We start from the raw sequence: 26,544 nt of genomic DNA, 5'->3' as shown, positions 1-26,544 counted from the left end.
TGCCTACATATGTGACAGCAAGGTTTTGTTTAACAAAACAGCATATATTCCTTACCCTTTGTCCTCCACACCATCAAAAAAAGGGGTGGGGTGGGGTAGTATGGCCTCTTCAAAGGACCTGCACTAATTGTGCCTTCCCTATTTTGCCCAAATTCTACTGGGCATTGTGTACACATGTGTGTCATTAGACTGCAGTGCCTAAGACCAAATGTTTCCAGTGAAGGAAACCATAACCAGCTACTGGGCTTAGGACTGAAGAAAACTCAAAATGAGTGAGCTTCCCATAACACAGTGGTTATCATGCTCACCTCAGTGGAAGACAGTTGTACCGGACAGAGCATGATTAAGAAACCTAAGACTTCTCACAGTCTACCATGAGAGGATTTGGCCTAATTTCCAAGACTGCTTCATGAAGATTAAGTCCTTCATACAGTACTGAGAAAGTTGACAAAAGTTCTCAGACTTGAGAACGGACCAACAGTCATTACCTAGTGATGTGGATAGGTAAATTCCATTCAGTTTGTGACAAGGCATCTAGGACACAGTATCTCAGTGTGCCATTGTTGGTAAGCTTCTTGATGCTTTTTTTCCTCTCGCTGACTACTGTCTCTGGCAGCCCTGTTTTCATCACAAGAATGGGAATAAGTACCTTTATGGGTGAATGTCCATTCCCACTCCACTCAATGACAATGTTGCCTACTGCTACTCATTGTATAGAAAGGAGTAGGCAGAGCTTCAGTTATCCCAACAGCATGCTCTTGTAATTAGAATGGGGTTCACATCCTATTCCTGTGCGTTGGCATCCGCTCAGTAGTGAGCGACCTTTTTTACATATTTGGTCTAAGGGAGCTAAATTTTTATCAAAAAAAAAAATGCTGTGTTGTGTAATTACTGTGAAAGACACATGAACTAGATATAGGTGACAACTATCTTGAATCTACCGCCACTATTACATTATTGGATTTGAGTTTGTTTCCCTAAGGTAGCAGCAACCTGCCAGGCTCTTGCTTTTGTACACTGGATGCTAGTTTTAACAGGAGGATGGGTGACGTCTAAGTGGTCAAACTGTCATAAAACTTGATGACCCAGTTCTTTCAGAATCATGTTAACATCATACATAAAATACAAAACAAAAACGTGGGATCTCCCGTTAATAGCACAACTGCAAAACCAGGGCATGTTATGATCTATGTAAAAGTACGTTGAGTATATAAAACAGGAACTTTAACTAGGTATGGTGGCAAACGTCTTTGATCCCAGCATTCGCGAGGCAGAGACAGGCAGACATTTGAGTTTGAAGACAGCCAGGGCTACATAAGGAAATCCTTTACAAAGCCTGACAACTTCGGAAGAAAGTACTTGTCTCAGAGATTATACCTGCTTCAGCTTTGATTACCAAATTCAAAATAAGCAAAGCAAAATAGCTAGGTTCCCTACTGGCTGAAAGGGGGTGTTTACAGAATACAATTCTAGACAGCAGTTTCTTCCCCATTTATCAAACATGCCTGTTTGAAGGGGAGAAAAGTTTGCTAGAGAATGCAAAATGGCGACCTCGCGTGATGTCATACCTGTCTCTGTAACGTGCTGGCGTCTTAAGGGCGGAAGCAGGCTAAAGCAGCCTCGCTGTGGGCGATCGTTCAGTGTAGGGCGGATGTCTCTGGGGCAATATTTTAGTAAGGGCGGAAGTTCTTTTAAATACGGAAAGACTGTAATCAGAGAATGGATTCAGTGCCTGTCTTGTTTTAGTCACTTCCGGGGCGGATCGGAAGTTGCTTTGTTTTGCTTCAAGATGGCTGCTGGGATGTATTTGGAACATTATCTGGACAGTAAGAGCTGACTGAAGAAGGGGGTCATGGGTCACAGAGTGGTGTGAAGTGTCCGGGTTGACAGAGTCTATGGCTTTGAGGTCCTAGTGGTCTGAAGCTCACAGTTGGGAAAGGTTTCCGTGGGAGGATTTATTCGAGGGTGAAGAAGGAGGGGGCGGGGCAGTGGCAATAGAGGCCTCGCTGATGATGTAGACGAGGGAAGAGCTGGACTGCCCGGTAGGCTCAGAACTGTGTTTTGAAGGGATAGGGGTAGCAGGGAAGGTATTTTCTGATTCTGTTCTTCAGGGTCCCTGGCCTCGGGATAGATTTATTTTCCTCCTAAGTTGCGCGGGGCCATTGTCACTCACTGCCATTTGGAACAGCTTGTCTCCTTTAGTCATTTATGTCCCCAAAGTGACTTCTAGTGAAACTAAGGTAGATGGAGTGGAACGACCACTTGAGTTGTTAAACTGGAGTGCTTTACTTGAACAAAATCCAGTTCTCATAAAATGAAGTGTGTGTTGAGAGACTGGAAAGTGAGGCAGGAACTGGAAGTGGGTTAAACAGTGTTTTATGCGAAACTAAGATATTTGAAGCTTAAAGTAGGGTATTCATTTTAATAAAGGAAAGTAACTGATCAGTTTATGGTAACAGTCCAAGTCAGAAATGCAAGCCATAAAGTTTTAGATATTAAACATGACGAGATTGATTGAATGACTTCGTGATTAAGAAATTAGGAAAAATCAAGGTGAATTTTTCTGCTTGGAAAATAAGATAAACCATATCATCAGCAGGGTAGGAGATTCAGGAGTCAATGTATTTATTTTTTGCCTTAGACATAGGCATAAAGTCTCTGACAAAGAGTATTCAGGTAAAAGACAATGAGGAACTAAGAGAGACAAAATCTCAAGAAAACAGTATTTAAAGGATACGAGACCAGTGTTGACATTACCAGAAGGTCTATGATTTAATATTTGCAATACTAGGAGGAAGTAAATCACTTGAATGAAAAGATAGTACCAGCTGCCTCAGATTTTCTTTTAGAGGAAGACAAAAGATGGGTCGTTTGATTTGGTAATCTGTTGGTGACTTAAAATAATCCTAGTGACCTGATGTCTGCAGACTGGAGAAGTTCAGACAGTAGAAGCACCTTTTTGAGCCAGGCGGTGGTGGTACACGCCTTTAATCCCAGCACTCGGGAGGCCGAAGTGGGTGGATCTCTGTGAGTTCGAGGCCAGCCTGGTCTATAAGAGCTAGTTCCAGAACAGGCCTTAAAGCTACAGAGGAAACCCTGTCTCAAAACAAACAAATGCACCTTTTTGTTGTTGTTTTTCCAGTCTCTAATGTAGCCCAGGTTGACCTCAAACTTGAGATGTACTGAGGATGACCTTGAACTCCAGGCCCTCCTTCCAGCTCCCCAGTGCTAAGACTGCTAGCATGTGACACCATGCCTGACTTAGTAGAAACTTTTTTTTTTAAAGACTTATTTATTTATTATGTATACAACATTCCTTCCATGTGTGCCTGCAGGCCAGAAGAGGGCACCAGATCTTATTATAGATGACTGTGAGCCACCATGTGGTTGCTGGGAATTGAACTCAGGACCTCTGGAAGAGCAGTCAGTGCTCTTAACCTCTGAGCCATCTCTCCAGCCCTAGAAACTTTTTTTTAAATTTTATTGATTCTTATTAAGCTCTACATTTTTCTCTGCTCCCCTCCCTGCCTCTCCCTTCCCCTTCAACCCTCTCCCAAGGCTCCCAAGCTTCCAATTTACTCAGGAGATCTTGTCCTTTTCTACTTTCCCATATAGATTAGATAGTAGAAACATTTTTAAAGTTTGAGTTGGCTTCATATAAAGACTTTAAAAGTGTGGGTGGATGTGGTGGCACATGTCTTTAATCCCAGCATTTTGGAAGCTCTCTGACTTTGAGACCAGCCTGGTCTATATAGTGAGATCTAGACCAGCCTGGTCTATATAGTGAGATCTAGACCAGCCAAGGCTACATAAAGAGACCATCCCTAAAAAAAAAGAAAAGAAAAAAGAAAGAAAGAAAAGAAAAAAAATCTGACAGTAGAACACTTGCCTACCAGTGCAAGCCCCTGGGTTTGAGGTTCAGTATCCACCACCACCAAAGGGGGAAAAAATGAGGTGAAATAATGGGAAGAGATTTTGCTTCTGTGGGGATGCTTAGCTAATAATGCATTTATTCAAGTATTCGCTGGGCACTTTATATACATGGCAATTCTAAATATGAGGGAAATTAAAACTTGCTGCAGACGTGTATCTGTCCTGGAAAGTTTGGGAGACAGACACGGAGTTGCTGTTTTATTTAATCATGGTTGAATAACTACTAAAAGTCTTAGCTAGACCGCCTTGACAGCCTACCAGAGTCTGGGGAAGTTGGGTTCTGGGCTGAGCTTTGAAGAATGAGCAGAAACTGAGTAGGGGAGCTCTCGGGGAGCTTGGGTGAAGGTGAGGGGCTGTGAAGGGCAGAGCAAGCGGGGGTGGGGGTGGGGGGGGTGGTGACCAAGTGAGATAAGCAGGGAGGAAGTGCAGGGCACAAGCACTGAGTAGTTCCTGGAAGGGGTGTGCACAACGAGTGCCAATGAGCTAGCGTGACTCTCTAACCTGAGGGCAAGGAAGATGGAGGCAGAAACTGAAAACAGAGGGAAAACTGGTCAGTAGCATGCCCCCAAAGACGAAGGGCGTGGGGTGGCTATACAGAGACAAGGTATTGGAAAAGAGAGTCAAGTCTTCTCTTTTGAGAAAAGGCAAAGTAATCCTTCACGAGTAAACCCATCATTTCAGGGCTGGGATGTGCCTACCTAGCATGCAGGAGACCCTGGGTTTGATCCCCAACACTGCGTCAGCCTGGCATATTGACACAGGACTATTAGGTCCCAACACTTGGGAGGTAGATATACAAAGAATCAGAAATTCACTATTGGTCATCCTGGCCTACTCAACAGGTTTGAGGCCAGCCTAGGCTATAGAGACCCTGTCACCAAAAGAAAAAAAATCCAGTTTCAGATGAGGGGAAACTGAACTATACTTTATTTTTTAATGTTGAATTACAAATTTTTAGAAGACGAATTTTTGTTTGTTTGTTTTTCAACAGGGTTTCTCTGTAGCTTTGGAGCCTGTCCTGGAACTAGCTCTTGTAGACCAGGCTGGCTTTGAATTCACAGAGATCCACCTGCTTCTGCCTCCTGAGTGCCGGAATTAAAGGCGTGCACCACCACCTCCCAGCAAAAAAAAATGATTTTTAAAATAATTTTTAATTATGCATCTGTGTGAGTGTTGTCTTTGTGTACATGCGTGAATGCACATAACCTTGTAAGCCAGAAGCACTGTATTCCTCCAGAGCTGAAATCATAGGCACTTGTAAACATGGAAGCTGCAAACCAAACTCTGGTCCTCTGGAAGAACAGCCAGTGCTCTTACCCACTGAGCATCCCTCCAGCCCCTGCACTTTACTTTTGTCTATTTGTTTATTTTGTTGCTTGTTCTATTTTGGTTTGTCTTAAAAGACAAACAGTATCTTAAGCCAGGCGTGGTGGCTCATGCCTTTAACCCTAGCACGCAGGAGGCAGATGTAGTTGGACTTCTGTGAGTTTGAGGCCAGCCTGGTCTGCACAGTGAACTCCAGAATAGCTAGGATTGTCTCAAAAAAACAAAACAAAACAATATCATATGTAACCCAGGCTGGCTTCAAATTCCCTATGTAGCTGAGGCTGACTTGAGTTCCTACTTCTTCTGTCTCGCCGCTTCCAGCTTTATTTTAAAAGGAGCTCTAGGGCCAGGGATATAACTCAGTCCCAAGACCTGTGTATAGTCCAGCAACTGTATTTCTCTGTCTTTCCAGGTATTGAAAACCTCCCATTTGAATTACAGAGAAACTTTCAGCTCATGAGAGACCTAGACCAGAGGACGGAGGGTATGTATGGAGTAACAGGCTCTTGTTGATCATCATTGGTTTTCCTGCTTTCTGGTACCTTTCCACCTGCTACAGTATGGAGGACTGTGACTTAGAGAGAGTTTGTTCTGCCTGTATGTATGCTTGTGTGCCATGTGATGTGCCTGGTACACATGAGGTCAGAAGACAGTAGCAGCTACCCTGGAACTGGAGTTAAGGATAGTTATAAGCCACCGTGTGGGTGGTGGGAACTGAACCCAGGTCCTCTGCAAGAGCAGCCAGTGCTCCTAACCACTGAGCCACCTCTCCAGCCTGTCTTTTATGGAATTCTTAAAAGAAGATAATGGTCATCCTCATTTCTGCTTTTCTACATCAAATGGAGTATTGGCACAATGTTTCAAGAAGTTAGAGATGCTGAGCTGGCAAGAGAGCTCAGTGCGGAAAGGTGTTTGCTGCCAAGCCTGGCAGCCCAGCTTCTATCCCAGCACCCATGTAGTGGACCACCACCTGTAAGCCATTGTGCACATACAAATTATGCACAGAAAATAAATATGTAAATAAGGTTCAGAGATGTTATGATTTTTGTACTTCCTCAAGAATTCAAGACACCAGCCCTAGACATGTTTACTGTTTGTGTTACCTGCGCATGATAAACACAAGTTATGTCTCACTGTGTTTTCATGTTATCATAAAACACACAGGGCTTCAGACTACAGTTCATGTTGGTTGACAGGAACTTTGTGAGAAGCTCTTAAGAGAAAAAGGAAGGGCTGGGCATGGTAGCACAGGCAGGTAGATCTTTGTGAGTTCAAGACCAGCCTGGTCTTCATACTGAATTCCAGTACCAGGCCAGCTAGGACTACATAGTGAGACCTTGTTGGGGGGGGGATCTAGCTGAGCAGTGGTGGCGCAAACTTTTAATCTCAGCACTCAAGAGACAGAGGCAGGGGAATCTCTATGAGTTCGAGGCCAGCCTGGTCTACAAGAGCTAGTTCCAGCACAAGCTCCAAAGCTACAGAGAAACCCTGTCTCGGGAAAACACAAACAAAAACAAATCTTAAGGTACACACCCAGTTTAAGGTTGCCTGGCTACATGAGACCTTTTCTCTGAATGAATGCATGCATGCATGCATGAATGAACTAGCCAATAATAAAGCAAGAGAAAGAAAACAAAAGGCTTCAGTTACCATCAGGAGCTCTGTCCTGTACTCTTCCACTCATAGATGCGTTAGATATTATCTCAGGCCTTGGACGTGGAGCAGATTTGACTACACTGAGTTATCCATTTGGAGCCTAAGGAAGGCAGTGCTCAGGTCGGTCTGCTCCAACCTGATTTAAAGATTTAAAGTTCGTGTTGAAGGAGTCCCCGTACCTACTGCAGGACGTGTAAGTCTCACATTCCATTCTGTGGAGCCATGTTTGAAGACGTAACGGGCTAGGATATGTGAAGCCATGTCTTAAGTTGCTCTGGCTAAATTTTTTTCATGAAAAGTGACTGTTACCTAACATCCTGGACATCTGCCACTGACAACTGCCTACCAGATGCTGAGAATCAGCTGGATTTCTTTGTATTGAAATTCTAATTCTTGAGTCCATGCGCAGAGACCAGCTAGAGATTATGGAATTGTATGCTTTTCCCACTTCTAAAGGCCTGGAATATAGTGAAGTGTGATCATAGCATGTTTCTAGATGCTCCCCGTTGTCTGGGGCTGCACTGTGTACAGCCTTCTGCCTCTTTCCACTGATATTTGTATGAGCCCTAGCTAATGTTAGGGAGTAGACCTCTTCAAGCCCGTGTTCTGGGACATCACTAGCCCTCTAGTATTAAGGTGTTTCAAGCAATATCTAAGATGAACAAACAGAAAAATAATGACAAGAATTGTAAGTTACACCTGATGAGCAAAGTAAGATGAGCGAGCTGGGTACGGTGGCTCAGACCGTAATCTCAGTATTCAGGAGGCTGAGGCAGGAGGATTTGCTTTTGTTTGAGACCAGCTTGGACTACATAGTGCGTTCTAAGACATCTTGAGCTACAGAATGGGACTGGGTACTCAAAAAAGGAGAAAGAAAAAAGAAAGGTGGTAAGGATGCGGAAGCAGCGTTTCATGGAGGAATTAGGACCTTATGTTAAAATTTCAGACCCAGCACTGGTGGCTTAGGCAGGACGATCATAAATTCGAGGCCAACCTAGGCAAGAGCCTATCTCAGAGAGAGAGAGAGAGAGAACTCTGGAGGCCACAGCACCAGTAAGTGACCGGCCCAGTCAGGTCTTTGGGGGATGTGGTTAAGACAAGAAACAAGGTGGCCTTTGGAACCAAACTCAGGAGGCACACAGCAAGCAAGCCTGCAAAGCAGCATCGTGAACCATCCTCAGAAATGTGCTTCATGTTAACACGAACACGGCTGAGAATCCCACAATGCCTTTTGGTAGTCTCAGTTCCATCTCTGGCAGCCATGTTTTCTGCACCTGGAAGTCACCTTAATCTCAGCCAGGCACGGTGGCACTTGTTTGTACTCCCAGTGCTAGGGAATCAGGCAAGAGGATATCCCAAGTTCAAGGCCAGTCTGAGCCACATACTGACACTGTCTCAAACCAAAAAAGGTTCAGAAAATTTCAGTGTTGCATTTCCTGAATACAAGGCACGCTGCCTGTGAACGCTCAGTACATTCATTTGGAAGGTTTTGATGGCCGATGGAAAAGGTCCAAAGAACAAGAGGAAGACATATGTTTCATCTAGGCACCAGGGGCCATTGTGACCCAGGCCTCTGTCTCTGTTGTAGACCTGAAGGCTGAAATTGACAAGTTGGCCACTGAATATATGAGTAGCGCCCGCAGCCTGAGCTCCGAGGAAAAATTGGCCCTTCTCAGACAGATCCAGGAGGCCTATGGCAAGTGCAAGGAATTTGGTGACGACAAGGTGCAGCTTGCCATGCAGACCTATGAGATGGTATGGCCCTGTTCATGGCTTCCCACCTATCTCCCATCTAATCCTCGGGGTCGTCGACCCCTCCTGCAGCTGTGTTGGGATCTGTTTTGGGTCTGGGAGAGTCATCAGTCTGCCTTAGCTGTTTCCTTTCACTGGAACCGGCCTTGTACCTCTCCCCTTCTCCCTCCCCCACAGGTGGACAAACACATTCGGCGGCTGGACACAGACCTGGCCCGCTTTGAGGCTGATCTGAAAGAGAAACAGATCGAGTCAAGTGACTATGACAGCTCTTCCAGCAAAGGCAAAAAGAGTGAGGAGGGGGGTGGGGCTGTGAGATGCGGGCGAGGACTCGGAGGGAGAAGAGGCCAGCTTCAGCGATGACGGAGCAGTACCGCCTGAAGCAGAGCAAAGAGGACTTAACCTATTTCTCTGTCTCTGCCTTCTGGCTTACCCTTTCTTCCTAGAAGGCCGGACTCAAAAGGAGAAAAAAGCTGCCCGTGCCCGTTCCAAAGGGAAAAACTCAGACGAAGAAGCCCCCAAGGCTGCCCAGAAGAAGTTAAAACTTGTGCGCACGTGAGTATGCCGGAGCACTCCCACCTCCCAGCCGGTACTGCCTCTTGCCACCTCCCCTGTCTTCTGTGCCAGTAACTCTCTATGTCACTTTGGTGTCTGCTGGATGGAGAAGACGCCATACGTCATTTGCTTCACCATGATCTTCTGCCACCTCAGAGCTCAGGTTGTAGCTTCCCTTCCTGCAGGTGACATTTGTCTTCCTCTTGGCACGCAGAAGCCCTGAGTATGGGATGCCCTCAGTGACCTTTGGCAGTGTCCACCCCTCTGATGTGTTGGATATGCCTGTGGATCCCAACGAACCCACATATTGCCTTTGTCACCAGGTCTCCTATGGAGAGATGATTGGCTGTGACAACCCAGATGTGAGAACCGTTTGCCTTAGGGTTGAGGGAGGAGCTTGGAGGGGCATGAGGGCAGAAATAAGAGGAGGAGGTGATTCCACTGGAGAGAGGGACTGCAGAAGGGAACAGTGGTTGGACTGGGCTGCCTTGGGACTTGCAGGAAGTCTCCAGAAGGCGGGAGTGAAGGGGCTCCTCTCAGGAGTCTGCAGGTGGCTCCCCTCTCCTCCACCCTGCTCAGGCTCTTGACCGCTGTGTTCCATCTGCCTTTTCCAGTGTTCCATCGAGTGGTTCCACTTCGCCTGTGTGGGGCTGACGACCAAGCCTCGAGGGAAATGGTAAGTGGCAGAGCTGTGGCAGGAGCTGGACGGACTGTCCCAGAGCTGAGCAGAAGAGCGCGCAGGCTTCACTTACTTTTTGCTTGCCCTGCTCTTCTTTGTCGCTCTTTAGGTTTTGCCCACGCTGCTCCCAAGAACGAAAGAAGAAATAGGTTTCCTTGGATTCCATCCCAGATTTCTTCCGAATCCCCCTGACCCGGGCTAGTGACAGAGAGGATTGCCTCTGCTGGGGCGCTGGGGGTCCAGGGAGATGTCGACAGTGCAGTACCGTCACCCCTTCTCCCCCTCCCCACTCCTGGTGCTGAGGCTGCATCCAAACCCCGGTAGGGAGGGTGCCACAGCCACTAACGGTATGTGCTCTCCTTCCACTCTCTCCTTCAGAGGGAAGTAATCCCACTCGCTGTCCTTTTGCCTCCGTGGTGAGGTTGGTGCTGTATTTCAGAGGGAGGGTCCTCTTCATTCCCCTTGCTTTGTATTTAAGGACTGGGGCAGTGGAGTGGGGCACTCTTCCGGTCTCCTAAACCTTCCTTCTCTTCCCCTCCCAGGGCTAGGTAGGATAAACTTCTCTTTGGTGAGGGATCTTCTAGATCACTGGGGCTCTGCCCTAGTTGAGTGATTGCCCCTTCCTATGTGACCCGGGGATTTCTCCTGACTTTGAATGGGAGAGGGCCAAGGCGGAACACAGATAACTCACATGTAAAAGGAACTGGGGTAGGTAAATAAAAGCTGTCCATGCTAGCCTGCTGTGTTTATTGTAGAAACGATTTCCCTACATGTGATAAGCTTTCTTTTTGCATCCTCCGGATTGGATGAGAGGCAGGAGAATGCTTGCCAGAAGTAGGACAAGACATGAAACCCAAAATGGTACTTGTCCTGTGGCACCCACACCTTCTCCACCTGAAGGGGTGTTTTGCATCGGGGGACTCAGAACTTTGTAATTATGCTCTCCGTGAAACACTTTTCACCTGATTCCAATAAATCATGTATTTGCGTTACATGTGTGTGCTGTGATAGTGTTAGCTTGATTTCTTTTAAATACAAATAGATATAAAACTAGTATTTTCTTCCCATCCCCCAATGGATTGTGTTAGTCCCCTCCCTCTTGGACTGCTGAACCATTCTTACACGTGTGTTCATTTTAACTTTGGACCTGTCCCTCTCCTCCCGCAACCCCAGACGGAGTTTCTCTATATAACAGCCCTGGCTGTCCTGGAACTCACTCTGTAGACCAGGCTAGCCTCAGACTCAAAGATTCAGCTGCTTCTGTCTCCCGAGTGCTGGGATTAAAGGTGTGCGCCACCACTGCCCAACTCTGGGCCTGTGTCTTACCTACAGGTGTCCTCTGTAGCTCCTGGCCAGGTCGTCCCGGCTTTTGTTTCCGACACTCCAGCTCTGCTGTCCAGAGTGCTGCCTATACTCACCGACTAGGTCTCTGTACAACATTGCTTCCCTAAGCCCACGTTCTGTAGCTGTAGAAGAGGTGATAAGTACACACCTCGCGGTCTAGAGCTGGAAGTGGGACGCAGGGCTGGGGTTTTAGCTCTGGTAGGAGAAGCAAGGGTCTAGGCTCAATTCCCGGCAGCGCAAAGATAAATTCAAAGAAAGCAGTACCGAGCAACAAAGGGCTTACTCGGTTGAAGAGGGATGGAAGGCCTGTGACTCCTGCCTTCGGACCAAGACCCCGAAACTGGTGCAGCTCACAGGAGTTCACCTCGTGCCCCGGCCCCGCCCTCACCTTTTGTGACGTAGCGGATGTAGCGCGCCTGGGCATCCGCATTAGCAGCCCGTGACTCACAGCTCTCCGAGGCTTGGCCCGTTGGAGGTCGCTTCGGTGTGAAAACGCGGGTGGGTCTTCCCGGGCCATGATGAAACTAGCTGCAGGCTTCCTTCTGCTGCTTCTGGAAGGTGAGAGGCTAGGGCTGACCTGCCCTGGTCTGAAAATGCGGGTGAATCTTCCCTGGGGCTTCCTTATGCTCCCAAAAGGGCTTCAGGTCCCTGCCTCCTGAGAACCCTTTTTCATTGGTTCTGTCTTCATGTGGTCGAACTGAACCACTTCATGGCTTGGGAAAGGTTGGATCTTAATTTCTTGTCCCTAGAAGTTGCTGGGGACACTATAGTCATCAGACATCACCCAAGACGGCCTGACCCCCTCTCTCACACACACCTACCTACCAGTTCTTAATTCATGAGGAGTCTACTAGTCTGTGTCTGGCCACTGGACGCGGATTATGTTTTGGGGTACGGTCCATTTTTGTCTGTCCCCCTTCCCCACAGTGCGACTCCTGCCTGTAACACCAATTCCAACTGACGATTTATCGACCTCCACTCCGGGCAGCCCTCTCTCGTCGCCTGAATATGAACGCTTCTTCGCCCTGCTGACCCCAACCTGGAAGGCAGAGACCACCTGCCGCCTCCGTGCAACCCACGGCTGCCGGAACCCCACTCTCGTCCAGTTGGACCAATATGAAAACCATGGATTGGTACCAGATGGTGAGGGCCAGACCAGTGGGAACTCTAGACACCCAGAGACCAACTAGGCTCAAGACAAAAGTTTCGTGGTCATCGAGGAGGCAGGGGAAGGATATGGCTGGCAGCTCCTGATCTCCGCTTGTGGAGACCTTGCTCCAGCCCCGGCCTTCCTGTAACCTCTCTCCACGGATGCTGTCCTCCCTCAGGTGCTGTCTGCTCTGACCTCCCGTATGCGCCTTGGTTTGAGTCCTTCTGCCAATTTGCTCAGTATCGTTGCTCCAACCATGTCTACTACGCCAAGGTGAGAAAAGGTTCAATCTGGTGATCGAGAACCAAGGTAGAGGTAGGAAGTTGAGGAAGGGCATCATTTAGGTCTTGCTCCTTGTCAGTTTGCCAAGGTGACTGCTCTCCTCGGGGGCTGAACAGCCCTTGCTCCTGTGCGGAAAGGAGAGAAGGGATTCAGGAAGAGGCCAAGCTGGGAAAGAGTGAAGGCTGGCACCAGGCCTGAACAAACGCCCTTTCTCAGGATTAGAGGCCCCTAGAGGAGCTCTGCTCCCTCCTCTCACCCAGGAGCTGTGGGAGTTGTTACTTGGTTGGAAGGGGTCTGAGGAATCAATCCCTCTGGAGCAGGGATGGCTGCTCTCTGGAAAAGGCGTTCCCATTTTTCTTCTTCCCTTGCAGAGGGTCCGGTGCTCCCAGCCAGTCTCCATCCTATCACCCAACACTCTGAAGGAGGTAGACTCTTCGGCAGATGTTCCTCCCACCACCATGACTTCTGCCATGGCATCCCATGCCTCAGGTGAGCCTTCCCAGGGTGGGGAAACCACAGTTCCCAGAGCTCACAGGGTCGGGGAGGGGAGAAGCTTTTGCTTTGCCTGAAATAAGTCAAGGCTCTCTCGTCCTAGAGTTTCTTCCACTGTTACTTAAGGTCTTTGTCTGAATCTGGTTTTCCTAATTCCAAAGACAGGTTAGCCTCAAACTCATAGAGATCTCCAGTTAATAGCATTGCATGCTCTTCCGAGAACCTGGGCTCAATTCCCAGCCCTCACATGGCAGTCCTGGGAGATCCTTCGCCCTCTTGTGGCCTCCACTGGCACTGCATGAATATGGTGCCTGGACATATATTCATACACATAAAATGAAAATAAAAATAAAAGCCTTCTAGGCCTTTGGTAAATTAATGTCTTTATTTTAGAGAATATTTGGACTGGGAGCATAGCTCAATGGTACACCTTGTACTTAGCGTGTATGAGGCTCTGGGTTTGATTCCTAGTATCCCCCTCATTCAAGTAGAAGGAATTAGTTGCTAGTTCCTTAGAATACAAGGTATTCTCTAGATGAGTAAAGGGAACATTTGTTCTAGGGAACAAGTACACTTACTTGTAAGGCAAGTGGAAAGGTGACACCACCAACACTTTTGTTATGGTGATATCTTTTGATATGTATTGATTGTATATGTAACTATATTCACGCGTGCATGTGCGTGCATGTGCATGCATGTGGAAGTCATAGGCCAGCACTGAAGGTCTTCCTCAGTCACCACATTTATTTTGAGACTGAGTATGACTATGTAGCCCTGGCTGGCATGGAACTCACTGTGTAGACCAGACTACCCTAGAACTCACAAAGATCTGCGTCAATCTCCAGAATGCTGGGGTTAAAGGCATATACCATCATGTCCAGCTTAGACCACCTTAGTTTTTGAGACTGGTTCTTTCATGAAACTTAGAGCCGTGACCAGCAAAATAACTCCATGGCTAAGAACAATGGCTGATCTTTCAGAGGACCTGGGTTCAATTCTCAGCACCTACATGGCAGCTCACAACTGTCTGTAACTCCAGGTGTTGATGGTACAAACCTTTAATCCCAACACTTGGTAGACAGAGGCAGGTGAATCTCTTTGAGTTCAAGACCAACCTGGTCTACAGAGAGCGTTCCAGGACAGCCAGGGCTATACAAACAGAAACTCTGTCTTGAAAATAAAAGCAAAAAATAAAAAACAAACAAAAACAACTGTCTGTAACGCCAGTTCCAGGAGATCCAACACCTTCATCCATACATACATGCAGGCAAAACACCAATGCATATAAAATAAAAATATAAAAAAATAGACACATTAAAAGAAAAAGAAAGAAGGAAGGAAAAAGAAACTCCGAGTTGCTGGCATGGTGTCACAGGCCTTTAGTCTCAGCACATGTGAAGTAGATGGAACTCTGAATTCTAAATCAGTCGAGACTACATAACAAGACTTTGTCCCCCAAGAAATAATTACTTGCTGGGCGGTGGTAGTGCACGCTTTTAATCCCAGTACTCAGGAGGCAGAGGCAGGTGGATCTCTCAGGCCAACCTGTTCTACAGAGAGAGTTCCAGGACAGCTAGGGATACAGAGAGAAACCCTGTCTCAAAAAAACAAAACCAAAAATTAAAAATTAATTAATAGAAAGAAACCTTGAGCTCACTGACAAGACTGTAAATCCTCGGCATCCTTCTGTCTGCACCTTCCCAGCACATGTAGGCATATGTTGCCTATCCAGACTTTTTTTTTAAAATCTATTTATTTATTATATGTATAAAGTATTCTCAGTATTCTGTCTGCATGTATGCCTGCAGGCCAGAAGAGGGCAGCAGATCTCATTACAGATGCTTGTGAGCCACCATGTGGTTCCTGGGAACTGAACTCAGGACCTTAGGAAGGGCAGGCAGTGCGCTCTTAACCACTAAGCCATCTCTCCAGCCCCTCATACCCAGACTTTATGTATCCTCTGAAGACTGAACTCAGGTCTCCATGCTTGCAAGCACGTTAGCAATTACCCTCTAGCCCCAATTTTATTTTCCCTCCATTTCTTGATTAAAAAACAAAACAAACACAATTTGTCCTGATACTGGTTTTATATAGGGTCTCCAGCCTTGTATAGCCTCTGTTCAATATGTAGCTGAGGCTAGACTTGAAGTCCTCCCCTGTCCCCACCTCCCGGGTGCTAAGATTACAGGCCCATACCGCCATGGTGGCACAGATAAACGTGGTTTCCCCAGGGGAAGGAAATCTGATCTTTGCTCTTCTCTTTCTTGGTCCCTTCTACACCTTGCTGCAGCCACGGAGCGCCAGGCCTTCCAGTCGTGGCCCGAGCGCCTCAACAATAACGTGGAGGAACTGCTGCAGTCGTCCCTGTCGCTGGGGGGCAAGGAGCAGCTGGGCAGCCGCAAGCAGGCCCAGGAGCAGCGCAAGCAGGAGCAAATACAGGAGCACAAGCAAGAGGAAGGGCAGGAGCAGGAAGAGCAGGAAGAGGAAGAGGAGGAGGAAGAAGCCAAACAGGAAGAGGGGCAGGGGACAGAGGAGGGCCTGGAGTCAGCGTCCAACCTGCAGTCGGACTCAGAGCCTAAGTTTCAGTCTGAATCGCTGTCTTCCAACCCTTCGTCCTCCTTTACTCCCCGGGTCCGAGAAGTGGACTCTCCTCCATTGATGATGGAGAACATCCAGGAGCTTATTCGGTCAGCCCAGGAAATGGATGCAATGAATGAACTGAACGATAACTCCTGGAGAAGCCAAAGCACTGGCAGGTACAGGAAATTGTGACTTCTTCATGGGCCCTGCCATCCCTGCTGCCATCTTTGGAATTGCGAAGCCCACTTACCAGCTTTGGTCTCCAGACCCACTCAGACCTGCTTAGGCTTCAGGCAAAGCTAGCAATGGCGGGCCCCTCCTGTTCTGTGCCCATCCTTGTTTTAAGCCCCACCCTGGGTTCTGGTCTTATCTCTGACCTTGATTAGCACTAAAGCCTTCAGAAAGTTATTTTTCCTTTTTGTTGTTGTTGTTGTTCTTTAATATTTATTGTTACTTAGGTGTGTGTATGTGTGTGTGTGTGTGTGTGTTATGCATATGTGTGCAGGTGTTCATGGAGGTCAGAAGAGGGCGTCGGATCCCCTGGAACTACAGTAAATGGGTGGTTGTGAGCTACAAAAGTGGGTGCTGGGGACCAAACTTGGGTCTTCTGGAAGAGCAGCAACTGCTCCTCACCACTGAGCCATCTCCAGCCACTGTTTCTCCATGTTGGACTTCCAGGTCCTCATTTGTATAAAGTAGGCAGTTGGTCCCAGGTTCTCTCAGGCTGCAGGATGGAGGTCCTCTATGTTAAGCATGCTGAATGCATGTCACCAAGCCCAACTGCTCAGCGGCGGGGAAGAGTGGATGTGGCTTTTCTGCCCCAGCCCTCTAGCCCATCCCCACCAGTCTGTACTGTCTTCTTGCAGCCTCCTGAAGCTGCCCCACACGGAGACCATGATGGTGCTATGCTATTCCATTATGGAGAATACCTGCACCATGACTCCCACAGCCAAGGCCTGGAGCTTCATGGAGGAGGAGATCCTTGGCTTCGGGGATTCGGTATGTCCACCATGCTATTTAATGGATACATGCCACTGGACATCCCATGGGCCTGGTACTGTGTGAGCCATGGGTGAGGGGCTGGGCAAGGAGAGCATTAGGGATAGCTTAGAGAGATTCCTTGAAAGGACATCTCCAGCTGCCACAGAGGAAGAAGATTCCAGACCCAGTCTGGAAGCCAGTCTGGGTTTGACTGCAGCCTTCAGCTCTCGAAGTTGTTAGGCTGTAAACCATCCCTTGAATGCTAGTCAGCATCTTCAGTACCTAGCTGGGCTCTTTTTCTTTCCAGAAGGTTCATAGAACGTATTCCTGTTGATTCTGGTGGTGCGGGCTATAGCCCCAGCTGCTCCCAAGGCTGAAGCGAGAGAGTCACATGTTCACTCTGTGGAATAGGCCGCAGAATGAACATGGCTTAGTGAGACCCAGCCTCGGATGAAGCTCAGTGGTAGAACAGTTGCCTAGTGTGCAGAAGACCCTAGGTTCAGTCTCCAGTACCAAAACCATTACATAACAGAAACCGTTTGTATCTCTAGAGAAACAGACTGAAAGGATGAGTGTATGTTAAAAGGGGATTTATTAGATTTGCTTACGTGATACAGTCTATGTAGTCCAACAATGGCTGAAGAGGCTAAGAATCTGGTAGTTGCTTAATCTGTGCGGCCTGACGCACTCAGCGGTTCCAGACTGGCACTGGAGGCCTGAGGATTCCTCCAGACCTGCTGGTCTTCCATCTCCACTGGAAGCCCGAAGAAACTGGTTCCACTATCAGTAAAGGAATGCTACCTCCGCACGATAGACGGACTTGCCAGCAAGCATGAAGGCAAGCAGGCCAGAGCAAAGCTCCCTTCTCCCATCTCCCTATCTGGCCTACGACTGCCCGGTAAAGCCCACATTTAGGATCAGTCTTCCCTCTTCAAATGATCTGGTCAAGAAAATCCCTCACGGGAGTTCCCAGTGGCTGTTTTTAGTTGATTTCAAATCCTGTCAAGTTGACAACCAAGATTAACCACGAGAAACTCACCCCTTGTCAGTGGACACCCAATCATCTCTGTCGTGCTTATTCTCCACATGAAAACGACAAGGTTATAATTCTGCCTACATGTGCTATAACCACCCCACATATAACTAAACACATTAAGAATAGGTGGTAAAATCCCTTGAGGAATGCTTGGTCTTCTAGTGTCCCATAATTTACATATGATAATATATACTTACAACACTCAAGCATTAATATTATCTTAATGGATGTTGCATTACATGATAAAGAAATAGAGGAAAGAAAACACAAATGTCTGCTTAATATATGTGTACATATGCACAAACATGTCCTTAACAAAACAGGATAGGAAGACATCAGTTACAATCCTCACTTCCGTGACTGGTCACAGGGCCTTAGCTGGTAGTATTGGTAACCTCTACCACTCATTCGGTGCCTCCTCCCCTCAGAAAGCACCTAGAATGGAGGGGTGACCTATTCCTCTGTCCATGAAGGGTTGGGATCCTGTCCCTCTGCCTGGATTGGGTGGTTGTTTCCCATTGTCCTTGATCACAGGGCAGGGCGTGGTAGCGCCAAGAGGATGCCCTAAAGCCACAGTTCTCAACCTGTGGGTCGACCCCTTGCGGGGATGGCATATCAGATATCCTGCATATCAGATACTTACTTTATGAATCGTAACAGTAGCAAAATTACAGTTATGAAGTAGCAACAAAAAATTTTACAGTTAGGGGTCACCACAATATGAGGAACTGTATTAAAGGGTCTCAGCACAAGGAAGATTGACAACCAGAGCCCTAAAATGTCTTCTGCACTCCAGACAAGATCTTATCTCCACTGTGAAGAAGGAATTCAGTTTCCCCTTGGTAGACTGGATCAATCACCCTCCTAACATCTATTCCTTTCTTATCTTGGGACTTGTTCCCCAAAGTGGCAGCGGGGGGAGGGGGGTCTTAGCAGCTAATGAAATGTAATGTTTGTGACTTCTGACAGGAGTGCTCCCCTTATGGAGCCACAACTTCTAGGCTAGCAGAGCATAGAGTCCAAGGAACAGGAAGAAAATATGTTCCTAGGGGCCACTAGAGATGAGGGTAGTGGTACCACCCTCATTTCCACTCCTTGATTCCTAGACCATGAATTCTGGCTATGGAAGAAGTAATTGTGTGTATTGGAGGTTGATTCAAAGCATATGCAGTCTTCTGGAAAACACTACCCCAGTGCTTTACGCTGCTCCCATCTGATTGGTGCTGTAACTGTCTTAAAAAGCCATTCCAAGCCAGGCAGTGGTGGTGCACATCTTTAATCCCAGCACTTGGGAGGCAGAAGCAGGTGGCTCTCTGTGAGTTGGAAGCCAGCCTGGTCTACAGAGTGACTTCCAGGACAGCCAGGGTTGTTTCGACACCCCCCCCCCCCCGCCGCAAAAAAAAAAATCCATTTCAAGGGCTGGAGAAATGGCTCAGTGGTTAAGGGTACCAGTTGCCCTTCCAAAGAAACCAGGTTTATTTCTAAACACCCGTATGGTGATTCACAACCATCTATAACTCGAGTTCTGGGGGATCTGACACCCTCTTTTGGCCTCCAAGAGCACCAAGCACACACATGGTGAACAGACATGCATGCACACAGAACATCCATACACATAAAACAAAATGGAAAAAGCAAAAAGCCCATTCCACCATACTGCCAAGCCGGCTCTCTTCAGGATGGTGGGAAACAGTGAATTTCGTGAGTGGGGGTGGAGGGTGGGGGGTGGGGGTGGGGGGGTGGGGGGGGCCTGGCCCCGTACTTGGCTCAGAAGTGAGTTCCTTAATTACAAGCAAAGCTGTGGAATACCATGGTGGTGGATCAGGCACTCTAAGTCCATGGGTGAGTTCACCAGCGGCATATACAGGAACAGAAACTCCATAAGTATTCAACGAAGGGAAACACACTGCAGTTTCCACAATGGTGCCTGCCACCAGGGGGAGAGTTGTCATCCTGGGGACTGGTGCCACAGTCTGTATCAGGGTTCTCTAAACGAACAGAACCCGGAGAATGAGCATGTCCGAAGGGGATGTATTTGATTGGCTTACATGGTATGATTTGAGTGGTCCAGCCACGACTGTCCCACACTAGAGAGGCCAGCAGTCTGGTGGTAGCTCAATCCACGAGGCTGGGTGTCTCGGCAGTCCCGACCAGGTACTAAAGCATGGGAAGAAGGTTCCTGGGGAGCAGCTGGTCTTCAATCTACGTTGGAATCCCAAAGAAAGTAGATTCTGAGATTAGTGAAGGAATGCATCTTTGATAGCAACAGGATAGATGGATTTGCGGGTGAGGGTGAAGGCAAGGAGCCAAAACGGAAAGCTGCTTTCTCCCTTCACCCTTTTATCTGGTTTGCCACCCTGCATTTAGCTCTCCCCACTTCAAAGTGTCTGGTCAAGGAAATCCCTTAGAGAAATGCCCACAGGCTTGCCTCTTAGTTGATTTTAGGTCTAGTCAAGTTGACAGCCAAGATTACCACCACGGCAATTCAGGGAATCTGTAAAATGATCCCAGTTCCAACATTTCTTCCACATTTAGCAAGTCCAGTCCCAGAAAGATATGTGCTTTTAAGGGTCCCTTTTCTGTCGTTGATATTGTCTGAGGTTCAAGAGATGCCCTCTTGGCCTCGGGAGTAGGCAGTAGTTGGGTGTGCAGGTGCACCCTACTGCGCACAGTTCCTTGGTTTTGAAACACTACAATTCAGCAAACAACCACCGAGAGCCAACCTCCCACTCATTCCTCTGTTTCTTCAGCTAACACTGATTGGGCACCAACCGTCCGCTTGACACTCGGGATGCCAGCAGGGTACAAAGCAGGTTCAATGCTTGCTCTCTTGGAAACTAGTTGGGGAGAAAAAGATGGGGTGTGTCCAGTGGGAGAGTGCTTTCATATCCAGGGCACCTGGTGCCAAGCCTAGCTGGGCACTGGGAGGTCAGCACTGTTATGGGGATGAGGGGAGGGTGCCGAGAGAGCAGCTGGTGTCGCCAACATTGCATGAGGGCAGTGATCGGAGAATGTTCTTCAGGGAACCGGGGTTTAAGCTGAGACCTGAAGGGAGTTAACAAGGCACAAGCAGGGGCCCAGAGGTGGGTTCTTGGTAGGGAGAATAGCATGCACAAGGCTCTGCAGCAAGCAGGACCCAGAAGTTCATGAAGAGCTCGGAATGAACATGTTCTCTGGCTGGAAGGAACCTGAGCCTGACGCGGGAGGTTTACGTGGAGTCAGCAGTATTATAAGAGGGTGTGCTGGAGAGAGATTGTTTTAGAAACGTAAGTTCAGAGGTCATAGACTCAGGGTAGTATGCTTGGATAAGGGAACAGAGTCCATTTTCCTGAGCACATAGTATCAGAAGACAAAGTCAAACAGATAGGGTACTAACGTTGAAAGCCCTGCTGTTCCTGGAGGCATTTAACACTGCAGGGAAGGGAAAACTGATAAAAGTCCGGGGTCAGGGTCCTGCTGCTGTCCCCCTCGCCTGCTGCTGCAGGGTGAGCAGGGACTGAAAAGGAGCCCACGCCTTGTTTCAGGCTGCACCTTGGGTGATGGTGGGATGAAGGTGTACTTGACCAGAAGTTTCTGGTTGTGCTGAGGAACACTCAGGACCAGCACAGCTAGGAGATGGGTAATCCCACTCCGAAAGGAACTAGGCATGTGATGGAGAGCGGGTCTGAGAGATGGAAAGACCTGGATCCATGTCCAACTCTGAGCATTGTTCCTAACCACATGGAGCCTCGCTCTCCTCATGAGTAAGTGCCAGTGTTATTTGTTAGTACTTGTGGGATTAATGGCGTGCCTTTGGTGTCTTTGATTTTGGGACGGCGTCTCACTATGTAGACCAGGCTGGCCTGGAACTCAGAGATCCACTTATCAATGTCACCAGGATGCTGGGGTTAAAGACATGTGCCACCATGCCTGGCTGGTTTTTGTTTGTTTGTTTTGTTTTTAAAGAAAGGACCTCTGTAGGCCAAGCTGGAAAGGATCTCTATAGGTCAAGCTGGTCTAGAACTTGAAGATTTTGAAATTCCTGATCCTCCTACCTCTGCCTTCCAAGAGGGTAAATCCCTGAATGTTTTCTTTTTCTTTTCTTTCTTTTTCTTTTTCTTTTTTTTTTTCTTTTGGCAGTGTCTTGCCAAGTAGCTCAGGCAATTCTCAGTCTTGTGGCACTCCTACCTCTGCTGGCCAGCACTGTGACCTCTGCAAATATTGCTAGCACGATCACTAATGGAACAGAGAGGAGAGTTATGATCCTTCTTGGGCTGTTTAAGCAAGGGTGGATTCCCTTCCCCCATGTCAGATGCCTGTGAGTTACTTGGCAAGGAGACTTTGGAGCTTGGGGAAGGAACCAGAGCTGGTATTAAAGATGGGGGTTCCACCTGCAGCTCCACCTGCAGATGACGTTTACTTAGGAGCTGGGAAACCATCCCGAGAGAACTGAGGGGAGGTCCCCGAGGGAGTCTTAGGAAGGATGAGCAAAAGGCCGTAGGGCAGAGAGCAACAGCCGTCTTGCTGTGAGCTCTGGAGGGTTGATGCAGGGGAGAGGGTGACCTGCCGAGACTCAGCCTCTCACTCAAACTCCTGCCCCAGGTCTGTGACAATCTTGGCCGGCGACACACACCTGCCTGTCCGCTCTGTGCCTTCTGCTCCCTGAAGCTGGAGCAGTGCCACACGGAGGGCACCGTGCTGCGGCAGCGGTGTGGTGCTTCCCACAAGATACCCTTCATCAGCCCCTTCCTCTCAGCCCAGAGCATATCCACCGGCAACCAGGTACCTCGGCCGGGAGGCCTGCGGCAGGGAAGGCTGGAGGGACCATGGGAAGGAGGTCTGGGGGTAGAGAGGCCTGTGCCTCTCATGTGTCTCATGTCCACAGGCAAAGGTCCCAGAAAGAGGCCGCTTTGGTGGGCTAGATATGTATGGAGGGCTCAGCTCGGACTTCTGGTGTAACCGGCTTGCCTTGAAGGGCTGCGAAGATTACCGAGTCTCCAACTGGCTCAGGGCTGAATTCCTTAGCTTCCAGGAAGGGGATCTCCCCACAAAGGTCAGACACTTTCCTGCAACCTTGTCCCCCTCAGACACTCCTGGTTCTCCCTAGGAACTTATTCTGGAAAGCCAGAATTTGGGGCCCCGGCTCTGAGACCCAGTCCTTAGTGGCTTCCTGCCATTCTTTAACAGATCCCCCTCGCCAGTAAATCGGGGTCACACCCAACAAAGCAGTAGGAACCCTGTGCAGTGAGGAAGCTCCAGACTTGGAGGCGAGATAGAGATAGGAGTTCTGCCCCCAACTGTACCCATGGTCTGCTGAGTGGCACTGGTCAAGTCACGGCCTACTGCAAGCCAAAGTTCACTCACGGCTACAGTGAAAGCCTAGACTCTGCCCGACCCTGTGGAACTCGCCTCCTGAAGCCCTCTTCCCATCTTGTCCAGTGCTTTCCCCATCAGTAATACCAGTGCATTTCCCTCCCCCCTAAGCTGCCACCTCTGAGTTGTTGATCACCTATCCCCAAGCCCACTCCATAGTTTGACAGCAGACAAGGTCTGCAGGGGAGCGGTTGAGCCACCATCACTCATCCAAGGTCCTTGTGCCCTTCCCCCTCGGGCCTCTTGATCATTGGACTATTAACTGGGTCACCTTCCTATGTTCTGTACTCTCGTCTGTGTGTGTGTGTGTGTGTGTGTGTGTGTGTGTGTGTGAGTGCATGTGTGTGTGCGTGTGTGCATTGGTAGGCATGCATCCAGGACCTTTGTATACTAAGCGAGCCCTTGACCACTCATGTGCTGGACCCCTAGCTACCTCCTTTTGTATTCCCAGGAAGCTGACCAATAGGACACTCTTGGTTCCCCTCCCCTCCTGACTGTTTTCTGAGGACCCAGGACTGAGGGTGGAAGAAGGCAAAAAGCACGGTGGGGTACACCTCAGCTAGGCACGACTTGCTTCTCTAGGGCCCTGGCCCACCCAGGACTGCCATGACCCTTAATCTAGAGACTGGTGTCCTGTCAGGGTTTTGATACTCTGTCCCTCTCCCTGGCTCCTGGTTCAGATTTGTGACACAGACTATGTCCAGTACCCAAACTACTGTTCCTTCAAAAGTCAACAGTGCCTGATGAAAAGCCAGAACCGAAAGGTGAGCTCCGACCCGGTCCTTGCCCCTCAGTAGCCCCTTCGTGCTCCTGGGAGGGTCTGTTCTGAACCCTCTCTTCCAGGAGCTGGGTTGTGGAAACAGTTCCCTGTCAGTGTCTCTGAGGCAGAGACCTCCAGACAGCGCCTCCTCCTCTTCCTAGTCTGGAGGGAGCCAGGTCCTCTCAGGCAGGAGCAGGCAAGGGAAGCTAGCACAGATAAGAGGGCTGGGCCCAGGAGGACCCAGTGGGACGCCCTTGGCTGGCCTGAAGATGGGATGCTGAGTTTGTCTGGCCTCCCAGCCTCGCTCAGTAGGTAGCCCACAGTACTTACTTCCTCTCTGAGTCTAGGCCTCCTCTGTCTTAAAGGAGGGTGAACCATTGAAACCCCGTCTGCATCCCTTTCTGCCCTGTACCACCTGCCCTGGCTCTGACCGCTCCTCACGTCGTGCTCCCCTACGTACGTACGTACTCTACGTACGTACACGCCATCCTTTTGTAGGTGTTACGCATGAGATGTATGCTGAACGAGAACTACAACGTGCTGAGCCTGGCTAAAAGCGAGGAGATTATTCTTCGGTGGAACCAAGAATTTAACACTTTGGCGCTAGGCCACTTTGGATGAGCTGGGGTCTGTGCTGCCCCCACCCCAGCCCGACTTTTCCACTTCCTCCATTGCTTTTAGACCTCATCTGTCAGTAGGCTTCCAGGTGCCCCTCACAGGTCTCTTACCTGACTCCTATTCACCTTTTCCTTGGGTTGGGACAGCAGTTCCAGAGAGGTCCATGATGGGTGCTCCACGTGCCTTGAAGAATACCTTCGAATAAAGCATTTATCTTCAGCCCATGTGCTCTATTTAGTGTGGTCCCCACCCTCAGCACCGCCACCTCATCCCCCTAGGAATCCACCATCCACCTCCAGACTCCAGACTCCCTCCCATTGGGAGGGCTCCACCAAGAACGTCCTGGGGACAGCTCTGAGGAAGCATCCTGCACCAAGAGAAGCAGGGGGGGCCGAGAAGGTATGCTGGCCTTCATCTCTGAAGCTCTGGGCCCCACAAGCTCTCATGTGAATGTGGGATTCTCAAGACCGAAGCCTGAGATTGTATCAACCCCAGAAAGTGTGACTTATCTCGCACTTCCCTCTGTGTGGAGGGAGGAAACTGAAGCGACATACTGGAGCTCAGAAGCCACAAGCGTACAGGCTTTGCCAGATGGTCTCGATGATGAAGCACCTTGAAGCGTCGCTTAGGCACTGGCCTGGAAGAGTTTGGACACTCACAAAGCTGTACAGCTGGAGAAAGTACATGTACCGTCATTAGCGGCATTCTAGTTAACAGGAAACAGAACTTGGGGTTGGGGATGTAGCTCACTTGGCAGAGTGTTTGCCTAGCATGGACAAGGCCCTGGGTTCACTCGGGAGTGGTGGTACATGGGAAGTGGATCAGGGTCATACGTGGCTGCATAGTTTAAGGTCATCTTGGGCTACATGAGACCCTGTTTTCCTAAAGGGGTGATAATTGTGGGGGACTAGAGAGATTGCGTAGCAAATAAAAGCATTTGCTAACAGGCCTGGTGCCTTAAATTCAATCCCCAGAACCCATGTTAAGAGGTAGAAGAAGAGAGCCAACTCCACAGTGTTGACACAGGTACCATGGCATGATTGCACATTGCCTACACACACACACACACACACACACACACACACACACACACTACATCCACACCTTCATAATAAAAACATTCTCAAGTCAGGCAGTGGTGGCGCACACCTTTATTTCCAGTACTCAGGAGGCAGAGGCAGGCAGATCTCTGTGAGTCCGAGGTCAGCCTGGTCTACAAAGCGAGTTCCAGGACAGCCAGAGCTATATATCAGAGAGACCTTGTCTCAAAAAACCAGAACAACAAAATTAGAGGAAAGAAAAGAAGGCTCAATGGTTAAGGATACTTCCTGCTCTCACAGAAATCCCAGACTTGGTTCCCAGCACCCATGTCTGGTGACTCCAATTTCCAGAGGTCTAATGCTATCGTCCAACCTTCACAAACACCTGCATGTACCTTGCACACAGAGACACACTCAAGGATACACATATGTGAAAAATTATTTTTTATTTTAGTTAAAATTTAATTTCTCCCCTTCCTGCTCCTCTCTCCAATTCCTGCCATGTTATCTCCTCTCTCCCTCTCAAGTTAATGGTTTCTTCTTCTTTCACTGTTTCTCTGTCTCTCTCTGTCTCTCTCTGTCTCTCTCTCTCTGTCTCTCTCTCTGTCTCTCTCTCTCTCTCTCTCTCACACACACACACACACACACATACACAATCTGCTGAGACCATTTAGTGTTGCTTGTGTATACATAGTTTCAGAGTTGACCATTTGGTATTGGTTAAGTTAATTAAGGGGTTCATCCCCAGGAAAGACTAATTCCCCCTCTCTCAGCCGTCATTAGCGGTCAGCAGTTCTTAGTCCAGAGGTGGGACTCCTGGCGGTCATTCCCCCTTCCACATTACCAGGTACTAGTGTTGTCATTGTTCAGATCTTGTTTAGGCAGCCATATTGCTGAGGTACCATGGGTGAAGTTTCCCTTTTCTAGGAGACATGTTCTCACATTGGACTTCCTGTTCCTCTGGTTCTTTCCACCCCTTTTCGGAGACGTTTCCTGAACCTTAGGTGC

The 26,544-nt window shown here is 48.6% G+C and overlaps 2 protein-coding genes and 1 long non-coding RNA gene across 6 annotated transcripts; 2 read left to right on the top strand and 1 right to left on the bottom strand.

Annotated features, from left to right (window-relative positions):
* Positions 1 to 1,687: 1,687 nt before the first annotated feature.
* Positions 1,688 to 10,893, top strand: Ing4 (inhibitor of growth family member 4). Of its 3 annotated transcripts, none has more exons than XM_048444184.3 (8): positions 1,688 to 1,826; positions 5,672 to 5,743; positions 8,504 to 8,670; positions 8,845 to 8,950; positions 9,117 to 9,222; positions 9,437 to 9,584; positions 9,837 to 9,898; positions 10,011 to 10,893. In XM_048444184.3, the coding sequence occupies exons 1-8, from the start codon at positions 1,790 to 1,792 to the stop codon at positions 10,048 to 10,050; spliced, it is 738 nt and encodes a 245-aa protein (XP_048300141.1). In that variant the 5' UTR covers positions 1,688 to 1,789; the 3' UTR covers positions 10,051 to 10,893. The 3 variants fall into 3 exon arrangements, with proteins under 3 accessions (XP_048300141.1, XP_048300140.1, XP_048300139.1); XM_048444183.3 differs by having other exon boundaries at positions 8,845 to 8,959; XM_048444182.3 differs by having other exon boundaries at positions 8,845 to 8,959; positions 9,114 to 9,222.
* A 704-nt stretch (positions 10,894 to 11,597) lies between these two features.
* Positions 11,598 to 24,715, top strand: Acrbp (acrosin binding protein). 2 transcript variants are annotated; one of them, XM_048444180.3, is made up of 10 exons: positions 11,598 to 11,803; positions 12,173 to 12,388; positions 12,574 to 12,668; positions 13,049 to 13,166; positions 15,460 to 15,925; positions 16,616 to 16,748; positions 22,348 to 22,527; positions 22,631 to 22,798; positions 23,799 to 23,882; positions 24,377 to 24,715. In XM_048444180.3, the coding sequence occupies exons 1-10, from the start codon at positions 11,761 to 11,763 to the stop codon at positions 24,497 to 24,499; spliced, it is 1,626 nt and encodes a 541-aa protein (XP_048300137.1). In that variant the 5' UTR covers positions 11,598 to 11,760; the 3' UTR covers positions 24,500 to 24,715. The 2 variants fall into 2 exon arrangements, with proteins under 2 accessions (XP_048300137.1, XP_085543252.1); XM_085687126.2 differs by lacking the exon at positions 23,799 to 23,882.
* Positions 19,512 to 25,632, bottom strand: LOC146895288 (uncharacterized). The gene is made up of 3 exons (XR_015001003.2): positions 24,790 to 25,632; positions 24,607 to 24,691; positions 19,512 to 19,968 (listed from the first exon to the last, which is right to left on the bottom strand). It is a non-coding gene; the product is annotated as an uncharacterized LOC146895288 (long non-coding RNA).
* Positions 25,633 to 26,544: the final 912 nt, after the last annotated feature.

Source organism: Myodes glareolus, chromosome 3 (assembly GCF_982192425.1).
Source record: "Myodes glareolus chromosome 3, mMyoGla1.1, whole genome shotgun sequence".
In the NCBI taxonomy this organism is placed as follows: Eukaryota; Metazoa; Chordata; class Mammalia; order Rodentia; family Cricetidae; genus Myodes; species Myodes glareolus.
The sequence above is the reverse complement of the archived record's forward strand: the minus strand, read 5'-3'. Positions and strand labels throughout refer to the sequence as shown.